The 21,371-nt window shown below is 42.0% G+C and overlaps 1 protein-coding gene across 3 annotated transcripts in view; it reads left to right on the top strand.

Moving 5' to 3' along the window:
• Positions 1-21,371, top strand: part of LOC115114422 (sodium- and chloride-dependent glycine transporter 1-like) — an 86,857-nt gene that overhangs the window by 1,749 nt on the left and 63,737 nt on the right. For 2 of the 3 annotated variants that reach the window (XM_029642636.2, XM_029642634.2), the window contains exon 2: positions 16,418-16,693. In XM_029642636.2, coding sequence (XP_029498496.1) covers positions 16,664-16,693 — 30 coding nt within the window. In that variant the 5' untranslated portion in view covers positions 16,418-16,663. Of the gene's footprint in view, positions 1-14,626; positions 14,926-16,417; positions 16,694-21,371 lie in introns of those variants that run through there. The other variant, XM_029642635.2, reaches the window with a different exon arrangement.

The following is a 21,371-nucleotide window of genomic DNA, read 5'->3' as shown; positions in this document are numbered from 1 at the left end:
TTTTCTAAAGAAAAAATAACACAGCAAATGTTTTTCGGAACTTTGTCAACTTTCAAAAAAGAAAGAATGGATGATATTTCAACAGTTTAGACCGGAACCACTACAACACTATGAACTGGATTGAAATGAATAGTATGAGGTTTATTTTCCAAATTCCAAAAATACTTTATCACACTTTACCTTTAGAAATGAACAGGTACAGGTACTTTAACTAGCCCACTGTTATGGCTTGTGAATGTTTCCTTCATGCAGGTTTCCTTCATTTAAATATTTACCCTAATTGCCACCTTGTTTCCAAATGCCAAAAATACTCTACAATAATACTTTGTCAAACAGGTCTAGCCCAACTACTACTATGGTTTGTGTTGTTTAAATTTTTTTTTTTTTTTTTTTAAATGTATACATTCCTCATCACTTACAATAAGTCCTTCAGCAACCTCCCACACAACATACAGAATGCATCCATCACACAGATCTGTATCTAAATGTTAGTTTTGCGTAGACCTATTAATTATCAGCTAGGTTTATTTTCTAAAGTATTCTCTAATAACAGTCCTTTGCCAAACTGCCACAAATGACCATGAAAGATATCAAAGTCCTGGCTTCAATATGAATGCTGTTCCAGTTCAGTCATGTTAGAACTCAGAAGACATTCATTCATTATTTTGTTGGCTTGCAATAGCATAATAAAAAATAAAAAAATAATTATAATGTAATAATAATACATGGGATTTAATTCACCTTTAAAAAAAGACACTGTACATCAACACTGTACAGTAGGTGTCCTATCAGTTCCCACCTAGTTGTCATGCTTTGTTTCTCCCAATTAGCTATGAGTTAGGACTAGCTCAACTAAATTATTGTCTTCTTAAGTGGAAATGTTACACAATATTGTACCCCTGTAGCTCAGTTGGTAGAGCATGGCGCTTGCAAGGCCAGGATAGTTGGTTTGATTCCCAGGATCACTCATATGTAACAAAATGTATGCATCCGTGACTATAAATTGCATTGGATTAAATTGTCTGCTAAATGGCATTTATTATTGTTGTTGTAGCCTACTGTTAAGACACATTTGGAAGAATTTGACCTGTTTTACTTATCTTTACATATGTTATGCTTATTTGTCCATTGTTTGAAAGCTAGTAGGCCTAATATCCACACATTTAAGGAGTTTATATCCTCTGAGGGGAGGCTGGCAGGAAAACGTTGACATTAAATGGTTTACATACTGTACTAACATGTAGGGCCTAGGTCGGGGACTAAACACCACTGTTGTGGAGAAAGTCTTGACCAGGTGCATAGAATGTGAACTGATACCATTGCCCAGCTGGCCCTGCACTGGCATTCTGAAGACATTCCTTTGACATAAATAGCCTGCTTCCACTACCCAGAGTTTAGCTACATGTTTTGTCGTTTCTGGCTCCAGAACTCAAGTTTCTGGAGCTGATGTAAGCTAATATGTTGCATTTAATTCGTATGTATGCTGACGTACAGTATCAGTCAAACGTTTGGACACACCTACTTATTCAAGGGTGTTTCGTTATTTTTTACTATTTTCTACATTGTAGATTAATAGTGAAGACATCAAAACTATGAAATAACACATATGGAATCATGTAGTAACCAAAAAGTGTTAAACAAATCAAAATGCTGATTCTTAAAAGTAGCCACCCTTTGCATTGATGACAGCTTTGCACACTCTTGGCATTCTCTCAACCAGCTTCATGAGGTAGTAACCTGGAATTAATTTAAATTAACAGGTGTGCCTTGTTAAAAGTTAATTTGTGGAATTTCTTTCCTTCAAAATGAATATCAGCCAATCAGTTGTGTTGTGACAAGGTAGGGGTGGTATACAGAAGATATCCCTATTTGGTAATATACCATGTCCATATTATGTCAAGAATAGCTCAAATAAGCAAAGAGAAACAACAGTCCATCATTACTTTAAGACATTAAGGTCAGTCAAATGAAATTTTCAAGAACTTTGAAAGTGAGGTCGCAAAAACCATCAAGTGCTATGATGAAACTGGCTCTCATGAGGACCGCCACAGGAAAGGAAGACCCAGAGTTACCTCTGCTGCAGATGATAAGTTCATTAGAGTTAACTGCACCTCAGATTGCAGCCCAAACAAATGCTTCACAAAGTTCAAGTAAGAGACACATCTCAACATCAACTGTTCAGAGGATACTGCGTGAATCGGTCCTTCATGGCCGAATTGCTGCAAATAAACCACTACCAAAGGACACCAATAATAATAACAGACTTGCTTGGGCCAATAAACATGAGCAATGGACATTAGACCGGTAGAATTCTGTCCTTTGGTCTGATGAGTCCAAATTTGAGATTGTTCATGTCTTTGTGAGATGCAGAGTAGGTGAATGGATGATCTCCGCAAGTGTAGTTCTCACCGTGAAGCATGGAGGAGGAAGTGTTATGGTGTGGGGTTGCTTTGCTGGTGAGACTGTCAGTGCTGTATTTAGAATTCAAGGCACACTGAGTTGGACCGCAGAGTGAAGGAAAAGCAGCCAACAACTGCTCAGCATATGTGGGAACTCCTTCAAGACCGCTGGAAAAGCATTCCAGGTGAAGCTGGTTGAGAGAATGCCAAGAGTGTGCAAAGCTGGCATCAAGACAAAGGGTGGATACTTTGAAGAATCTCAAATATAAATATATATTTTGATTTGTTTAGCACTTTTTTAATTGTTACTACTGTACATGATTCCATATGTGTTATGTTATAGTTTTGATGTCTTCACTATTATTCTACAATGTAGAAAATAGTCAAATTAAAGAAAAACCCTTGAATAAGTAGGTGTGTCCAAAATGTTGACTGGTACTGTATTATGTTTTCACAAAGCAGTGTGAAACCAGAATTAGGCCTAGCCTAGGCCTGTATTGTGGCACTAAAGTCGTACAGATACAGTGCCTTCAGAAATTATTCATACCCCTTGACCTTTTTCACATTTTGTTTTTACAGCCTTACACTCTGTAAGTGCTACACTGCCTTTATTAAACCTTACCCTGCACTATGCTGAAGACCTGTTACATAAACATGGTTGATATAGGCCTAAATCAAAGACATTTGTAGTAGGCCTAATTTGTATCATATAATTTGGATTGTGCCACCAGTTATGCTATGACACAAGTAGTCTACTCTTACATAAGGCCGCATTATAACTCGACAATGCACTAAATCAAAACCATGAAATGAATCCGAATACAGCGTGTAGCCTAGACCTATTGAGTAGCCTACATTTCAGTTATCACTGTGTGAATGAGGAGAGTGTCTCCGTGACACTCACTACTGCATTGTAGGAAGACGCCCAAGATGAAGGATGGGTGAGAGACGGACAGACACAGCACTGTAGGCCCTAATGGAAATTTCCCAAAGCTCTATAATTAAACTGAAGGGAGACTGCCGTGTCCAATGTGTGCTTTTGCACCCAAATATTTAATTGTTGTTTTTGGGATGGTGTTAACGGTGCATATCTCACAACTAACCAGACTGGTATGAGAGGGCATCTCAGAATGCCAGGCATGCAGTATTATGAGTAGTAGCAGGTACCATGTATTTTTTATATAGGCCAACATCCATGTTTTGCTGCCTCAAAATTTAAAATGTCTTTCTTGTTTAGCATTGTCATTCATGCTGGGATGAAAGTATACCCTCATCAGACTGAAAGTCAAACATTAGAATAACCAGCCCATTTTAGAGGAATGATTCCATAACTTTTTGTAATTAACTGTCAACATGCCAACATTCCATTCAAACAATGCAGTCAATCCACAGCCATACACTGGCTCAAATCAGTTGATGATCGGACTTAGACTGATCAAATCAAATTTGATTTGTCACATACACATGGTTAGCAGATGTTAATGCGAGTGTAGCGAAATGCTACTGCTTCTAGTTCCGACCATGCAGTAATATCTCACAAGTAACAATTTCACAACAACTACCTTGTACACACAAGAGTAAAGGAAAAAATGAGAATATGTACATAAAAATAAAAATATATGCATTGGCCAAACGGTATAGGCAAGATGGTATGGTATAGAGTACAGTATATACATATGGTATAGAGTACAGTATATACATATGAGATGAGTAATGTAGGGTATGTAAACATTATATAAAGTGGCATTGTTTAAAGTGGCTAGTGATACATTTATTACATCAATTTTTCATTATTAAAGTGGCTAGAGATCAGTCAGTATGTTGGCAGCAGCCACTCAATGTTAGTGATGGCTGTTTAACAGTCTGATGGCCTTGAGATAGAAGCTGTTTTTCAGTCTCTCGGTCCCAGCTTTGATGCACCTGTACTGACCTCGCCTTCTGCATGATAGTGGGGTGAACAGGCAGTGGCTCGGGTGGTTGTTGTCCTTGATGATCTTTTTGGCCTTCCTGTGACATCGGGTGGTGTAGGTGTCCTGGAGGGCAGGTAGTTTGCCCCCGGTGATGCGTTGTGCAGACCTCACTACCCTCTAGAGAGCCTTACGGTTGTGGGCGTAGCAGTGGCCGTACCAGGCAGTGATACAGCCCGACAGGATGCTCTCGATTGTGCATCTGTTAAAGTTTGTCAGTGATTTTGCTGACAAGCCAAATTTCTTCAGCCTCCTGAGGTTGAAGAGGCGCCGCTGCGCCTTCTTCACCACGCTGTCTGTGTGGGTGGACCATTTCAGTTTGTCTGTGATGTGTACGCCGAGGAACTTAAAACTTTCTACCCTCTCCACTACTGTCCCGTCGATGTGGATACGGGGCTGCTCGCTCTGCTCTTTCCTGAAGTCCACTGTCATCTCCTTAGTTTTGTTGACGTTGAGTGTGAGGTTATTTTCCTGACACCACACTCCGAGGGCCCTCACCTCATCCCTGTAGACCGTCTCATAGTTGTTGGTAATCAAGCCTACCACTGTAGTGTCGTCTGCAAACTTGATGATTGACTTGGAGGTGTGCATGGCCACGCAGTCATGATTGATTTTTTTTATTTGATTTGGATCTCTTTTGGTCCCCATTTGGACTAATCTTCCAAGAGTCCTTAAACATTCAAATACAATTTATAATACGAACACATTTCCACATAACACACTATTACAAACATAGATAATATACTAACATAATGACCCAATAAATACTCAATCTAAAAAAATATTGATTCTTCATCTACGATAGTCCCACAACATTTCTATGTATTATATTTAAATCGTTTTAAAATCATGTTTAAATGTATATATTGAAAGGATTCTGGTTTGCTCAGTTAATTTATTCAATTTCTTTATTGCTCTAAATCAAAATGTTATTTTGCTTATTTCTCTTTTCTGTCAGGACAACGCATAGATGGTGGACAATCTATTCCTAGTATTTACGGAATGTCTGTCTCTTACCAACTGAATACCATTGTGAATAGAACTTGGCCGTTTTAAATTATGTATATTGTGAAATAAAATAAGCATGTTCCTTTCAATTATCTTATCGATTGATGACCAACCAAGAACATTGTGCATGACTGCAACAGAAGAACCATATCTCCACCTTAAAACAATCCTGGGTGAACAGTGAGTACAGGAGAGGGCTGAGAACGCACCCCTGTGGGGCCCCAGTGTTGAGGATCAGCAGGGTGGAGATGTTGTTACTAGAGGTCGACCGATTATGATTTTTTTTACGCCGATACCGACACCGATTATTGGAGGATTAAAAACACAGATAGCGATTAATCTGCCGATTGTTTTTATTTATTTGTAATTACAACAATACTGAACGAACACTTATTTTAACTTAATATAATACATCAATAAAATCAATTTAGCCTCAAATAAATAATGCAAAAACAAAGTGTTGGAGAAGAAAGTCAAAGTGCAATATGTGCCATGTAAGAAAGCTAACGTTTAAGTTCCTTGCTGAGAACATATGAGAGCTGGTGGTTCCTTTTAACATGAGTCTTCAATATTCCCAGGTAAGAAATTTTAGGTTGTAGTTATTAAAGGAATTATAGGACTATTTCTCTATAGCATGTGTATTTCATTCATCTTTGACTATTGGATGTTCTTATAGGCACTTTAGTATTGCCAGTGTACCTTCCGTCCCGCTCCTGAATTTTTCCGTTGCAAAACCAACTAGGTTCGTAATTTAACAATTTTATTCGAATTTACAGATGGCATAAAAGTTTGTTATTAAGGCACATGAAAGTTCACATGTTCTAGAAGGAAGTTCTACAAAAAAATTATCTTCAAATACCTATCCTGTGAACTAGTGAAGTGTGACATACACCTAGCTTCTTCTTGAAATTAGTCACATATGTCATAACTGTTAATTCAACGATAGGTCATTCAACCGCCCCACCCCACAGGGCCTGAAACAGACATTTCCATCTTGTTTATGTAACCAATTTTATTTGTTGAGTAACATGAAATTAAACATTACATGTTTCTCATACTTTTTTTTTTACCACAGAAATAAATTATAAAATGTTTCCTTCCCACCCAGTGCAAAGTGGTGTATTTTGAAATGTTTCTGTTATAGTCAGGTGGACTGGAGTAGAGTTTGGCTTAGTGTTTTCACCCAGTGAAAAGTGAAAAATCCAACGAGAAGCTGCTTTGCCGTATTACAGCCAGACCACAATGTTTATAGATGTTCATTGATGTTTACTCAAGTCCAGTGAGTAACTTGCTTCATATTCAGACACCAGTTGGATGTCACTCATCCTTAGCATAAACCAGAAACTCCAGAATAGTGAAATTCAATACTTTGTACATCTCCACTATACCAGGAAACTGACACTAGGTCTAGGCCTATATCTGTCTCTGGTGAAGTAGTGTGTCCTCTTACACAATCAGACATAACAGAGGGCATATAAAGGAGAAGCGAAACAACACAACTGATAATAATGCCAGTAATTACTACGAAAATAACTTTTCAAGTGTATCTAGAATGTCTTTCCCAATTTCGCACGTAGCTGGTTGGATTTGGTTTTAGTGAACTCTCTCAAAAGCTAAAGCCATATTTAGCCCTAGCCCAACAAACAGCAGTGAGGATCTGTAGTGTGAGCCCCAGTGCTATCTATGGGGCGGTGGGTGGAGGGCAGGGGAGGAGGTTTAGTATCATGTAGCTACAGAGACAGTAGGAGGAGGCCAATCATACCATAGCAGATTGTCATTACTGCTTTTCCTGCCATTGCTTAGGATAAGAGTAATGGGATTTGCTGAATTCCACTACACCACTTAGCCTAAAATTGGCTATGAAGAGGCTATAGGACAATATAGGTCAAGTGAGTTTTAGAACCTGCCCACTTAATATGAATTAATCTGCTTGATGTGATGGCAGACACCGGCATGCATACTCCACTCATTCTTCTATAGGCTAATCCTAACCAAAGCCAATATTGATCCCATTGTTAGAATATATTATTGTTTTTAAATGGCAAGAGCCGAACAGCTAGACCCACTTGGTGCTATTTATCGTTATGGATATTTCAGCTTAGCTGCCTCACTACACCTTTTAATTAGAGTGATACAAGTTGACTTAACAAGGAACCACTGGCCTATTTGCAAATACGTAGTTATCAGGCTAGATGTTGACCTTTGGTCATTACTCCCACAATTCCTCCTGAATATACAGTCATCTTTCTTCCCAAACATGAGCCATCTCAATATCGATAAGTTGACCTAAGCCAAGGTCTACTCAGAAAAGGGAGCATTGAAGAACATGTGTTCCCGGCAAGTGTATCTAGGACCTGATGATCTCATAGATATGGTCTATGTTTGATGTTCTTAAACTTTTTCAGAAATGTAGTGTTTTCCTGTGATCCAAGCTCATGTTTTTAAAACATGCCCCTTTTTGGTAAGCCCTAAGTGAGATTTTATTGGGGGACCTCCTTCACCTTGTGGGCAAAACAATTTCCTGCAATTCTACACACTTTGCTATGACTTATACCATGTTAATATGATATCTGAGTGACAGTGACTAAAAAAATCAATGGGGCCCCCTGGAGGTCAGGGGCTATGGGCAAATAAAAAAATTGCTCCTCCATCTACACACAATGTCATTCAGGGATATTGTGTTTAGATTGATTAGCAAAAAAAACACAATTTAATCCATTTGACAAGCTACACTATTCACAGCCCTGTGTAATGTTCAATGTCATTGCATTGCTGAACTTTCAAGAACTCAATGTATTTGTATTGTTTTAAAATGTAAAAATAAAAGGAAATGCATAGTTTCAACATATCTTGTGTTTATTTGTTTTAGCTGTTAGTGATCATTCCCTAAGTGTTAATACATTTGTGTTTACATCATTCAGCCTCTATGTATGTGTTATAAATGACCAAAGGGGTCTGACTTTAAATTAATTATTGCTTCATGCGATATAGAGTCTTTATAGATGTGTTATGAATGAATGTTTCTCACTTCAAACTAAGTATTAACATTCTGCTGATTTATGAACGTTCTCTCATGATCCACATGTTACTGTAGAGTGTGAGAGGTATTCAAAAGGGTTGATGGACCTGCAAAGCTTGTGTGTGTGTGTGTGTGTGTGTGTGTGTGTGTGTGTGTCAGAAACAAGATGATTTGGGGTAGTCCAACTTGAGACTACCACACCAGCTATTCCTCTTCTGTTCCCATGCTGGAGACCAGGTCTTGATTAGAACCTGTTACAATGGTGCCATCATTTTGTTGCTGATCTTTCAGCAGGGGAGTGGGTCAATGTGACTGGGCCCAGCATCGTGTGGTATGGCTCGTTGTTGTTGCGTGCGTGTTTGTGTACTGAGGAACAGGTAACTTGGTTCCAGAAGAAAATACACTTTCAATATCTTTAGGTTGGGAGCTTTCATCAAGGTAAGCGTTTCTTGGTGTAATGTTGTCCACACACTATTGCACGCACAGCACATCTAACCTGGGATATCAGCCATTCAAAGTTGTCCTCAGGGGGAGTGACCATAGAATTCTATAGGAATTACTTTTACTGAGTCGCCTGGGATTCGCTGGAGCAGTGCGAAGAGGGGTATAGGAGAATGGAGTTGGAGAGACCAGCACGGCGGCGCGGTAGGAAGCCCGAGAGTCAGCCCCAAAAATTTATTGGGGGGGGCACACAGGAAGTGTGGCGAAGCCAGGTAGGAGACCTGCGCCAACTTCCTGTGCTTACCGGGGGGCTAGAGAGACCGGGCAGGCACCGTGTTATGCTGTGGAGCGCACGGTGTCTCCAGTGCGGGTGCATAGCCCGGTGCGGTACATACCAGCACCGCGTATCGGCCGGGCTAGAGTGAGCATCGAGCCAAGTGCCATGAAGCCGGCTCTACGCATCTGGTCCCCAGTGCGTCTCCTTGGGCCGGCTTACATGGCACCAGCCTTGCGCACGGTGTCCCCGGTTCGCCTGCATAGCCCAGTGCGGGCTATTCCACCTCGCCGCACTGGCAGGACGACCGGGAGCATTCAACCGGGCATGGTTGGGCAGGCTCGGTGCTCAAGAGCTCCAGTGCGCCTGCACGGTCCGGTCTATCCAGTACCACCTCCACACACCAGCCCTCCGGTGGCAGCTCCCCGCACCAGGCTTCCTGTGCGTGTCCTCGGCCCAGTACCACCAGTGCCAGCACCACGCATCAGGCCTACAGTGCGCCTCGCCTGTCCAGCGCTGCCGGTGCCTTCCTCCTCTCCAGCGCTGCCGGAGTCTCCCGCCTGTCCAGCGCTGCCGGAGCCTTCCTCCTCTCCAGCGCTGCCGGAGTCTCCCGCCTGTCCAGCGCTGCCGGAGCCTTCCTCCTCTACAGCGCTGCCGGAGTCTCCCGCCCGTTCAGCGCTGCCGGAGCCTTCCTCCTCTCCAGCGCTGCCGGAGTCTCCCGCCTCTCCGGCGCTGCTAGAGCCTTCCTCCTCTCCAGCGCAGCCGGAGTCTCCCGCCTGTTTGGCGCTGCCAGAGCTCCCGCCCCTCAGTCCAGAGGCGCTAGAGCCCCTCATTCCAGAGGCACCAGAGCTCCTTAGTCCAGCGCTGCCAGAGCCTTCCTCTCCTGCGTTGCCGGAGCTTCCCGTCTGCCCAGCGCCACCTGAGCCACCCGTCTGCCCAGCGCCGCCTGAGCCACCCGTCTGCCCAGCGCCGCCTGAGCCACCCGTCTGCCCAGCGCCGCCTGAGCCACCCGTCTGCCCAGCGGCGCCTGAGCCACCCGTCTGCCCAGCGCCGCCAGTCTGCCCAGAGCCGCCAGTGCCGCCAGTCTGCCCAGCCCCGCCAGTCTGCAAGGGGCCGCCAGTGCCGCCAGTCAGCCAGGGGCCGCCAGTCAGCCAGGGGCCGCCAGTGCCGCCAGTCAGCCAGGTGCCGCTAGTCAGCCAGGGGCCGCCAGTCAGCCAGGGGCCGCCAGTCAGCCAGGGGCCGCCAGAGCCCCTCAGCCCAGAGCTGCCGCCCCTCTGTCCCGAGCTGCCAGAGCTTCCGCCCCTCTGTCCCGAGCTGCCAGAGCTTCCCGAGCTGCCAGAGCTTCCGCCCCTCTGTCCAGAGCTGCCCCTTTGTCCCGAGCTGCCCCTCTGTCCCGAGCTGCCCCTCTGTCCCGAGCTGCCCCTCTGTCCAGTGAGGTTATTTAGAAGGGTCGCCGTGGTTAGGAGGCCACGGAAGCGGACAATGTGGCGGACTAAGACTATGGTGAAGTGGGGGCCACGTCCAGCACCAGAGCCACCACCGCGGACAGATGCCCACCCAGACCCTCCCCAATAGGTTCAGGTTTTGCGGAGTGGGCATTCTATGTTGTGTGTCTAGTTTGTCTGTTTCTGTGTTTGGCCTGATATGGTTCTCAATCAGAGGCAGGTGTTAGTCATTGTCTCTGATTGGGAACCATATTTAGGTAGCCTGTTTGGTGTTGGGTTTTGTGGGTGATTGTTCCTGTCTCTGTGTTTGCACCAGATAGGGCTGTTTTGGTTTTCCACGTTTGTTGTTTTGTATTATATTCATGTTTAGTTGTCTTATTAAAAAAACATGAATAGAAACCACGCTGCATTTTGGTCCGCCTCTCCTTCACCTCAAGAGAACCGTTACACGCGGTTACTACTTAACACAGTCAAAAAGTCATAATTATGGCTTAACCTTGCCCATTTCCACAATTTATATTGGGGCTCTCGAATAGAGGTCGACCGATTAATCGGAATGGCCAATTCATTAGGGCCGATTTAAAGTTTTCATAACATACGGAAATCAGTATTTTTGGGCGCCGATTTGCAGAGAATTTGCAGAGAATTAAAAAAATATATATATTTATTTTTTTATAGGCAAGTAAGTTTATTTAACTAGGCAAGTTCAATGACGGCCTAGGAACAGTGGGTTACCTGCCTCGTTCAGGGGCAGTACGACAGATTTTCACCTTGTCAGCTCGGGGGATTCAATCTTACAACCTTACAGTTAACTAGTCCAACGCAATAAGGACCTGCCTCTCTCTCGTTGCACTCCACAAGGAGACTGCCTGTTACACGAATGCAGTAAGCCAAGGTAAGTTACTAGCTAGCATTAAACTTATCTTATAAAAAACAATCCATCACTAATTAACTACACATGATTGATGATATTACTAGATATTATCTAGCGTGTCCTGCGTTACATATAATCTGACTGAGCATACAAGTATCTTAAGTATCTGACTGAGCTGTGGTAGGCAGAAGCAGGCGCGTAAACATTCATTCAAACAGCACTTTTGTGCATTTTGCCAGCAGCTCTTCATTGTGCGTCAAGCATTGCGCTGTTTATGACTTCAAGCCTATCAACTCCCGAGATGAGGCTGGTGTAACCGAAGTAAAATTGCTAGCTAGTTAGCGCGCGCTAATAGCGTTTCACACGTCACTCGCTCTGAGCCTTCTAGTAGTTGTTCCCCTTGCTCTGCATGGGTAACGCTGCTTCGAGGGTGGCTGTTGTCGTTATGTTGCTGCTTCGAGCCCAGGGAGGAGCGAGGAAAGGGACGGAAGCTATACTCTTACACTGGCAATACTAAAGTGCCTATAAGAACATCTAATAGTCAACGGTTAATGAAATACAAATGGTATAGAGGGAAATAGTCCTATAATAACTACAACCTAAAACGTCTTACCTGGGAATATTGAAGACTCATGTCTGAAATATGTTCTCATGTTCTGAGCAAGGAACTGAAACGTTAGCTTTCTTACATAGCACATATTGCACTTTTACTTTCTTCTCCAACACTTTGTTTTTGCATTATTTAAACCAAATTGAACATGTTTATTATTTACTTGAGGATAAATTGATTTTATTGATGTATTATATTAAGTTAAAATAAGTGTTCATTCAGTATTGTTGTAATTGTTGTCATGATTACAAATTGTAAAAATAAAAAAAATCGGCCGATTAATCGCTATCGGCTTTTTTGGTCCTCCAATAATCAGTATCGGTATCAGCGTTGAAAAATCATAATTGGTCGACCTCTACTCTCGAGTGGCGCAGTGGTCTAAGGCACTGCATCCCAGGCTATATCACAACTGGCCGTGATTGGGAGTCCCATAGGGAGGTGCACAATTGGTGCAGCGTTGTCCGGGCTGGGGTAGGCCGTCATTGTAAATAAGAATTTCTTCTTAACTGACTTGCCTAGTTAAATGAAGGTAAAAATCTTCTTAAAATTGTATTTTTAAACCTAACACTAACTAATGAATTCCACGTTTGATTGGTTTGTCCTACAGACCTTCCGTGTATTTGAGCGGAAGTGTCAGGAACGAGATTAGGTGTAATGTACAGTTAAAGTCGAAAGTTTACATACACTTAGGTTGGAGTCAATAAAACTTGTTTTTCAACCACTCCACACATTTCTTGTTAACGAACTATAGTTTTGGCAAGTCGGTTAGGACATGTACTTTGTGTATGACACAAGTAATTTTTCCAACAATTGTTTACAGACAGATTATTTCACTTATAATTCACTGTATCACAATTACAGTGGGTCAGAAGTTTACATACACTAAGTTGACTGTGCCTTTAAACAGCTTGGAAAATTCCAGAAAATGATATCATGGCTTTAGAAGCTTCTGATAGGGTAATTGACATCATTTGAGTCAATTGGAGGTGTACCTGTGGATGTATTCCAAGGCCTACCTTCAAACTCGGTGCCTCTTTTCTTGACATCATGGGAAAATCAAAAGAAATCAGCCAAGACCTCCGAAAAATAAGACCTCCACAAGCCTGGTTCATCCTTGGGAGCAATTTACAAATGCCTGAAGGTACCATGTTCATCTGTAGAAACAATAGTACGCAAGTATAAACACCATGAGACCACTCAGCTGTCATAGCTCTCAGAATGGAGACGCGTTCTGTCTCCTAGAGACAAATGTACTTTGGTGTGAAAAGTGCAAATCAATCTCAGAACAACAGCAAAGGACATTGTGAAGATGCTGGAGGAAACAGGTACAAACGTTTCTATATCCACAGTAAAACGAGTCCTATATCGACATAATCTGAAAGGCCGATCAGCAAGGAAGATGCCACTGCTCTAAAACCGCCATAAAAAAGCCAGACTACAGTTTGCAACTGCACATGGGGACAAAGATGGTACTGAAACAAAAATAGAATCGTTTGGCCATAATGACCACTGTTATGTTTGGAGGAAAAAGGGGGAGGCTTGCAAGCTGAAGAAGACCATCCCAACCGTGAAGCATGGGGGTGGCAGCATCATGTTGTGGGGGTGCTTTGCTGCAGGACTGCAGGACAATAGATTGCATCATGTGGAAAGAGAATTATGTGGATATATTAAAGCAACATCTCAAGACATCAGTCAGGAAGTTAAAACTTGGTCGCAAATGGGTCTTCCAAATGGACAATGACCCCAAGCATACTTCCAATGTTGTGGCAAAATGGCTTGAGGACAACAAAGTCAAGGTATTGGAGTGGCCATTACAAAGCTCGGACCTCAATCCTATAGAAAATTTGTGTGCAGAACTGAAAAAGCATATTCGAGCAAGGAGGCCTACAAACCGGACTCAGTTACACCAGCTCTGTCAGGAGGAATGGGACAAAATTCACCCAACTTATTGTGGGAAGCTTGTGGAAGGCTACCTGAAATGTTTAACCTAAGTTACACAATTTAAAGGCAATGCTACCAAATACTAATTGAGTGTATGTAAACTTCTGACCCACTGGGAATGTGTGGTGTATGATATAACATTTTGTATCTCCTGAGTCTCTACTTTTAGACGATGTAAAAAACACAATTTTGCTACAAAAGACCAAATCTAGGTGGTCGGTCACATATGGGCATGTTGGCCTATAGATGAACTGCACTCTTAGTGTTGTGTGGCCTAATTATTCTTGTAAGTACAATGTAATATGTATCTTTATTACTTATTATTATACTTAAAACAGTTTAAATTAAGCTAGTTTTTAGATTTGTAGAACATACTTCTGTGACTGAATTTGGTGTACAGTGTTACAATGACAAATAACAACTTGTCACTGTTCTTAATAATAATTACACAGTTATGATCATGTTGTAAATTGTTTCCTAATATTCTAAGAAACCCTAGGCTTAATCACTGCCCAGTTGATCCTTTTTACATTGTCAGCAGGAACATTTCTACATCGATGCAGTTAGATATAGGTCAGTCAAAGAAATAAATAGATGATTTGGACATAGTCTACTCATTCTCGGCAATGGGTGTTCAGATTGAGAACACAAGAAAGGAGACCAGACCTGTATTTTTCCACCAATAACCCCTTTTTACTCCTCCCAGGAGTTTCCAATGGTTGTGGCGCAACACTTATATGTACTACTGGAGCAGACCTAAGGGAAATTAACAGAACTAACTGTGTGGAGAGCGTGGGATAGTTACAGAACGATACACTCTGCAGACCAGTTGGTTCTCACCGTTGAGCCTGACATCCTATTTTATCTAGTAGTTCCTTTTAAAGCCTACGCTGTCTGGTAAAACCCAACCCTTGTTCTCTTTGAGGGGCATTGCTACTTCTGTGATGGTAAGACTTGTTTTTTAATCAATGTTTAAATGTTTCTTTGTTGCATTGGGTTCAACATTTGGCCACAGAGCAGGTTTGATTTATCTCTGCGTTACATTTGAACGGGAGCTATATTTGGCAAACCTTTTTACAGCATGCTCTTGATGTAGTGTTGATAGAGAAGTAGGCCTGTGGTAGAAAGTGCCTTTGCTGAATTGCTGTGGTCATGTTTATGATTTGGATTTGATGTATGTCCCTCAAAAACACTAAGACAAAATTAGTTTTTTAAAGTAGTACTTTGTAGCATAAATATATTTTAGCAGTATGTTGAATATAGTCTACTGGGCAGTGTAATATAATGGTCAGTTGGTCACACTCACATTTGCTGAGTTAAACTGAGGACAAGACTAACTAAGTAGCCTTGGCATTCTACCACACTGTGGTATGTCAGGTCAACAGACTCCCAAAGCATTGACGCTGAAGAGGTTAAGACTTGGCTGAAGAGGTTAAGACTTGGCTGAAGAGGTTAAGACTTGGCTGAAGAGGTTAAGACTTGGCTGAAGAGGTTAAGACTTGGCTGAAGAGGTTAAGGCTTGGCTGAAGAGGTTAAGGCTTGGCTGAAGAGGTTAAGGCTTGGCTAAAGAGGTTAAGACTTGGCTGAAGAGGTTAAGACTTGGCTGAAGAGGTTAAGACTTGGCTGAAGAGGTTAAGACCTGGCGAGTGTAAAATACTGTAGACAAGTATGACCTGGGAGATGTGAAACTGGTGAAGCTACAAGTTACAACTGTCATATTATGTTGTTTTGCATAGTAGCTTTATAATGCCCGTATTTCCTGGAAGCCTTTTTTTATTTATTTGTTTTATATTTAAAAAATGCTGTAATAATACTTAGATAAATTGTATTGTCATGTTGTTGAGTAATTCAATTTAACACATTTTTGCTATAGTGATTTTCTTTGCATTTTCCTATGAAATGATTTTGTTTATAGGATTAACAGTCCTCCCCTGATACAGAGTAGCCAAATGAGTAGCCAAATGTATTTCAAAGTGCTCCAAATATAGTGTTTGAGTTGAACAATTTAACATTTGTCACATACTTGAATCGAATGGAAAAATGCTAAATGAAGTTACAAACCAATTTATGCTGAGAAGTATTTATATACACTGTGAATTTCCCATGTTCTTGGGTTAATTTTGATTACTGCTCTCTGCACTTGTTGTGCAATGTGCAGTCAATGAGAAGTCAGAGTTTTTTTTACCAACAGTAGAGTCATCTGTTTGTACAATAGCACATTGTTTCAGTGATGGGTTTTCAGGAAAATGCTCATCTAGTTTTCTCTCCTATCTGGAGAGATATCAGCACCACTGGTGCTCAGATAAAAATAAGTGTCCTGAACATTTAGACAGGGAAGGACAAAAGTTACATTTTTCCAGTGATGAAATTGTTTGAAATTGGGAAAGGAACTTAAAGTTTTGCCTCCACTCCCCTCCTTGTCACATGTCTGTTTCACAGCATAGAAACGTTCCTGGATTAGGGGAGAATTAACACAAAGCAAAGACGCCACTTCAGCTGCGGTCTGAAACAAGGGAATCGAGTGAGCAACGGGGCGAAGCCGCACGCCAGCTGCTGCTACTGAAACACACCAGTGTCCAGAAGAAGACGAGTCCCAAAAAGAGACACACAGCAACACGGACATAGACCACATCGTCACGAAAGAGGAAGAGGTCCCTCCACTTGAAAGCGCCCCCTGACTGAAGCATGGAGGAAAAACCATTTTCGGTGATTGTGGTGAGTTGGAGTTTTTGTTTGTATCCCCCCCCCACATTACTGATCTCCTCACACACACCCTGTCAGAAACACAGTGTTCTTTTTGTCCGATTTGAAATCAGTTCTTCTTGAAGCTACTCACATGAGCAGTATTGTTGTCATTCATGACGAATAGCAGTGTACAGCTGTTGACCATCAGTTGACCCTACGCTCCCCTTATGAGCTCTGTACAGAGATGTTCCAAGGATCAGCTAACTGGAGGTGAATTGAAGATGCCTATAGGCCTACCTAACAAAATGTAGGCTAATTAAATAAAAGCATGTCTACCATTTTTATTGTTGCTAACGATGTTCATTAGAGAAAGTAAATATAGTTAGATTTCTAGCTAGTTGTAAAAACATTTGTAACATGATTTAATGTGGAGGTCTCATTAGCTGTCACCAGCTACTGCACAGCCAGTAGTGAAGTAAAGTTTGTGTAATTTCCCAAGTTTTGTAGTAATTTTTTACTGTAGACCTACTGTCTACATTTCTTATGTTAATAGTGCCACATTTGTACTGTGTTAGAGAGAATCCAATTGGGAACCAAAAAGGCTATAAATTCTGTCCTCCCAAAAATATTTTATAATTTGATCAAAGAAAAATGAAATGATTGTTTCGCACTCAAAATGAAAGATTATTGCATATGAACCAAAGAGCTTGGAAGGTCATTTCGATTATACATATACTTGGGATAAAGTCAATAAATATCACTTTCATTTGAATGCTCTTTTAGTAGTATTTGGGGTGAATATTTGTTATTTTGGTTCAGCCTATCATTTGAAGACGTGCCTACCCTATTTATCGTCGTCAACATGGTGTTACCTGTACTTGAGCGATGTGATTCTACAAGACGCTAGCTTGAATTTCTGAAGTTCCATTTGTCTTTTTATGTATTTTCTATGTGTCTTATGTTTACATAGTTTGTAAGAAACTGGTTTTGACCATCCCTAATCTTGTATGCCATGCCTTCATCCTTTTCGATGTTTAACTACTGAGAAGATGGGGATAGTGGCTGGCTATAGTAGTAGTACTGAAGTAACTGGACCTTGTGTGGCTTTACCCAAACGGACCCATGTGTCTGTCAAGCAGGTATACTACAGGCTGATTGTTTGACTTGGCCGATGGGTTTTTTTCAGCAGCCACTTCTGTAATTGTCTGGACAGTGTGTCCCTGGCTGTAAATATGCTCAGACCAAGGCCTCAGTAACAACAACATCACATGTTCTTCACAACAACATTTCCAAACTTCAAATTTCACACTGCTGTTAGTAAAACAGGAAAAGAGATAGAGATAGAATGTTAAACCTCTCTTATCTGGACAGGAAAAAAGTAAGGTTGAATGAGTAAGGTCAAACCCTGAGGTCGACCTTGAGGTCCAAACGTGAAGTCAAAGGTAGATAAGAGCCAGAGATCCTCCCCTCCATTTCCCTCCCCTTCTGTGATTGGTTCCCCCATGCTCCAGTCGCAATGGCTGAGTCTGTTCTCTTCTACTGACAGACAGTGATGCTAGTCATTCCACAGGACCGAACCCTTCTCCCGCCATCACTAACTGTCACTGCTTCACTGCCCCAGCTCCCTTGCATACAGTATATTGCATTACATACACTACATGATTAAAAGTATCTACAGTATGTGGACACCTGATCGTCAAACATTTCATGGGCTTTAATATGGAGTTGGTCCGCCCTTTACTGCTATAACAGCCTCCACTCTTCTGGGAAGGACTTGCTTCCATTCAGCCGCAATTGCATTAGTGAGATCAGGCAATGATGTTGGGCGATTAGGCCTCGCTCGCAGTCGGCATTCCAATTCATCCCAAAGGTGTTTGATTGGGTTGAGGTCAGGGCTCTGTGTAGGCCAGTCAAGTTCTTCCACACCGCTCTTGACAAACCGTTTCTGTATGGACTTTGATTTGTGTACAAGGGCATTGTCATGCTGGAACAGGAAAGGAGCTTCCCCAAATTGTTGGAAGCACAGAATTGTCTAGAATGTCATTGTATGCTGTTGCTTTAAGATTTCCCTTCACTTTAAACAAGGGACCTAGCCTGAACCATGAAAACAGCCCCAGATCATTTTTCCTCCTACACCAAACTTTACAGTTGGCACTATGCATTGGGGCAGGTAGCGTTTCTCCTGGCATCCGCCAAACCCAGATTCGTCCGTCGGACTGCCAGATGGTGAAGCGTGGTTCATCCCTCCAGAGAACGCGTTTCCACTGCTCCAGAGTCCAATGGCGGCAAGCGTTACACCACTCCAACCGATGCTTGGCATTGCACATGGTGATCTTAGGCTTGTGTGTGGCTGCTCAGCCATGGAAACCCATTGCATGAAGCTCCAGACAAACAGTTATTGTGCTGACTTTGCTTCCAGAGGCAGTTTGGAACGATTTTTACACACAACGCGCTTCAGCACTCAGCGGTCCCGTTCTGTGAGATTTTGTGGCCTACCACTTTACTGCTGAGCCACTGTTGCTCCTATACTTTCTACTTCACAGTAACAGCACCTACAGATGACTGGGGCAGCTCTAGCAGAGCAGAAATTTGACAAACTGACTTGTTGAAAAGATGGCATCCTATGACGGTGCCACGTTGAAAATCACTGAGCTCTTCAGTAAGGCCATTCTACTGCCAATGTATGTCTATTGCAATTGCTTGGCTGTGTTCTCGATTTTATACACTGGTCAGCAACGTGTGTGGCTGAAATAGCTGAATCCACTAATTTGAAGGGGTGTCCACAAACTTTTGTATATATAGTGTATATAGAGATTGTTATACAAAACCTAATTTATGTTTTAGACGTTGTATACTTAATTTCCCTTGCTGCTAAAATTGTTCTTCCTGGTTTTCTATCTATTCAAGCAGAGTATTTATATTGCATGGACAGGCTGGTATCATTTTGCTTGCAATTGTGCTTTAGAAACCCAATTCTGACTCTTTCCAACCTTTCTAAGGAAGGCCTTATCTTTTGAATAGCTCTCTAACATCTTTTATAGCTTTGGGCTCACTTTCCCTGAATTGGCAGCCGGATGAGGTTTTGGCAGACCGTTTTACGAGACAGCTAGATGTCTTTTATGCTTTGAGAGAAGATATGTTGGGGAAGGGAGTGGGGTGAGGGAATTGCACATTTGTCTGCTCGGCACCTCATTTAGATGTGGTAGGACAATGAGTAGCATCCTGTCTGACTGCTGCTCTCCTGCTCGTCTCTTGGGAACAGCCAAATGGAGAACACAACTCAAAGCCCCACCTCGAATAGAGCCCGACCAATAAATAAGATGGCCGATATTAGCCTTTCACAGAAATATTTCTATTGGTCTTTATTCCACAGATGCCAATATTATTATATAATATTATTCCACTTATGCCAATATTATATACAGTTGAAGTCGGAAGTTTATATACACTTAGGTTGGAGTCATTAAAACTCGTTTTTTCAACCACTCCACAAATTTCTTGTTAACAAACTATTGTTTTGGCAAGTCGGTTAGGACATCTACTTTGTGTATGACACAAGTAATTTTTCCAACAAGTGTTTACAGACAGATTATTTCACTTATAATTCACTGCATCATAATTCTAGTGGGTCAGAAGTTTACATACACTAAGTTGACTGTGGCTTTAAACAGCTTGGAATAGTCCAGAAAATGATGTCATGGCTTTAGAAGCTTCTGATAGGCTAATTTACATACTTTGGAGGTGTACCTGTGGATGTATTTCAAGGCCTACCTTCAAACTCAGTGCCTCTTCGATTGACATCATGGGAAAATCAAAAGAAATCAGCCATGGCCTCATAAAAATAATTGTAGACCTCCACAAGTCTGGTTCATCCTTGGGAGCCATTTCCAAACGCCTGAAGGTACCATGTTCATCTGTAGAAACAATAGTATGCATGTATAACCACCATGGGACCATGCAGCTGTTATAGCGCTCAGAAAGGAGACACGTTCTGTCTCCTAGAGATGAACGTACTTTGGTGTGAAAAGTGCAAATCAATCCCAAAACAACAGCAAAGGAACTTGTGAAGATTCTGGAGAAAACAGGTACAAAAGTATCTATATCCACAGTAAAACGAGTCCTATATCGACATAACCTAAAAGGCCGCTCAGCAAGGAAGAAGCCACTGCCCAAAAACCGCCATAAAAAAAGCCAGACTACGTTTTGCAACTGCACATGGGGACAAAGATCATACTTTTTGGAGAAATTATGAAACAAAAATAGAACTGTTTGGCCATAATGACCATTGTTATGTTTGGAGGGAAAAGGGGGATGCTTGCAAGCTGAAGAACACCATCCCAACCGCGAAGCACGGGGGTGGCAGCATCATTTTGTGGGGGTGCTTTGCTGCGGGAGGGACTGGTGCACTTCACAAAATAGATGGCATCATGAGAATATATTGAAGCATTGAAGCAACATCTCAAGACATCTGTCAGGATGTTAAAGCTTGGTCGCAAATGGGTCTTCCAAATGGACAATGACCCCAAGAATACTTCCAAAGTTGTGGCAAAATGGCTTAAGGACAAGAAAGTCAAGTTATCGGAGTGGCCATCACAAAGCTCTGACCTCAATCCTATAGAAAATGTGTGAGCAAGGAGGCCTACATCCCGGACTCAGTTATACCAGCTCTGTCAGGAGGAATGGGCCAAAATTCCCCCAACCTGTTGTG

This window comes from Oncorhynchus nerka, linkage group LG9b, assembly GCF_034236695.1.
Source record: "Oncorhynchus nerka isolate Pitt River linkage group LG9b, Oner_Uvic_2.0, whole genome shotgun sequence".
Classification (NCBI taxonomy): Eukaryota; Metazoa; Chordata; class Actinopteri; order Salmoniformes; family Salmonidae; genus Oncorhynchus; species Oncorhynchus nerka.
This window is presented reverse-complemented; position numbering and strand designations above follow the sequence as displayed.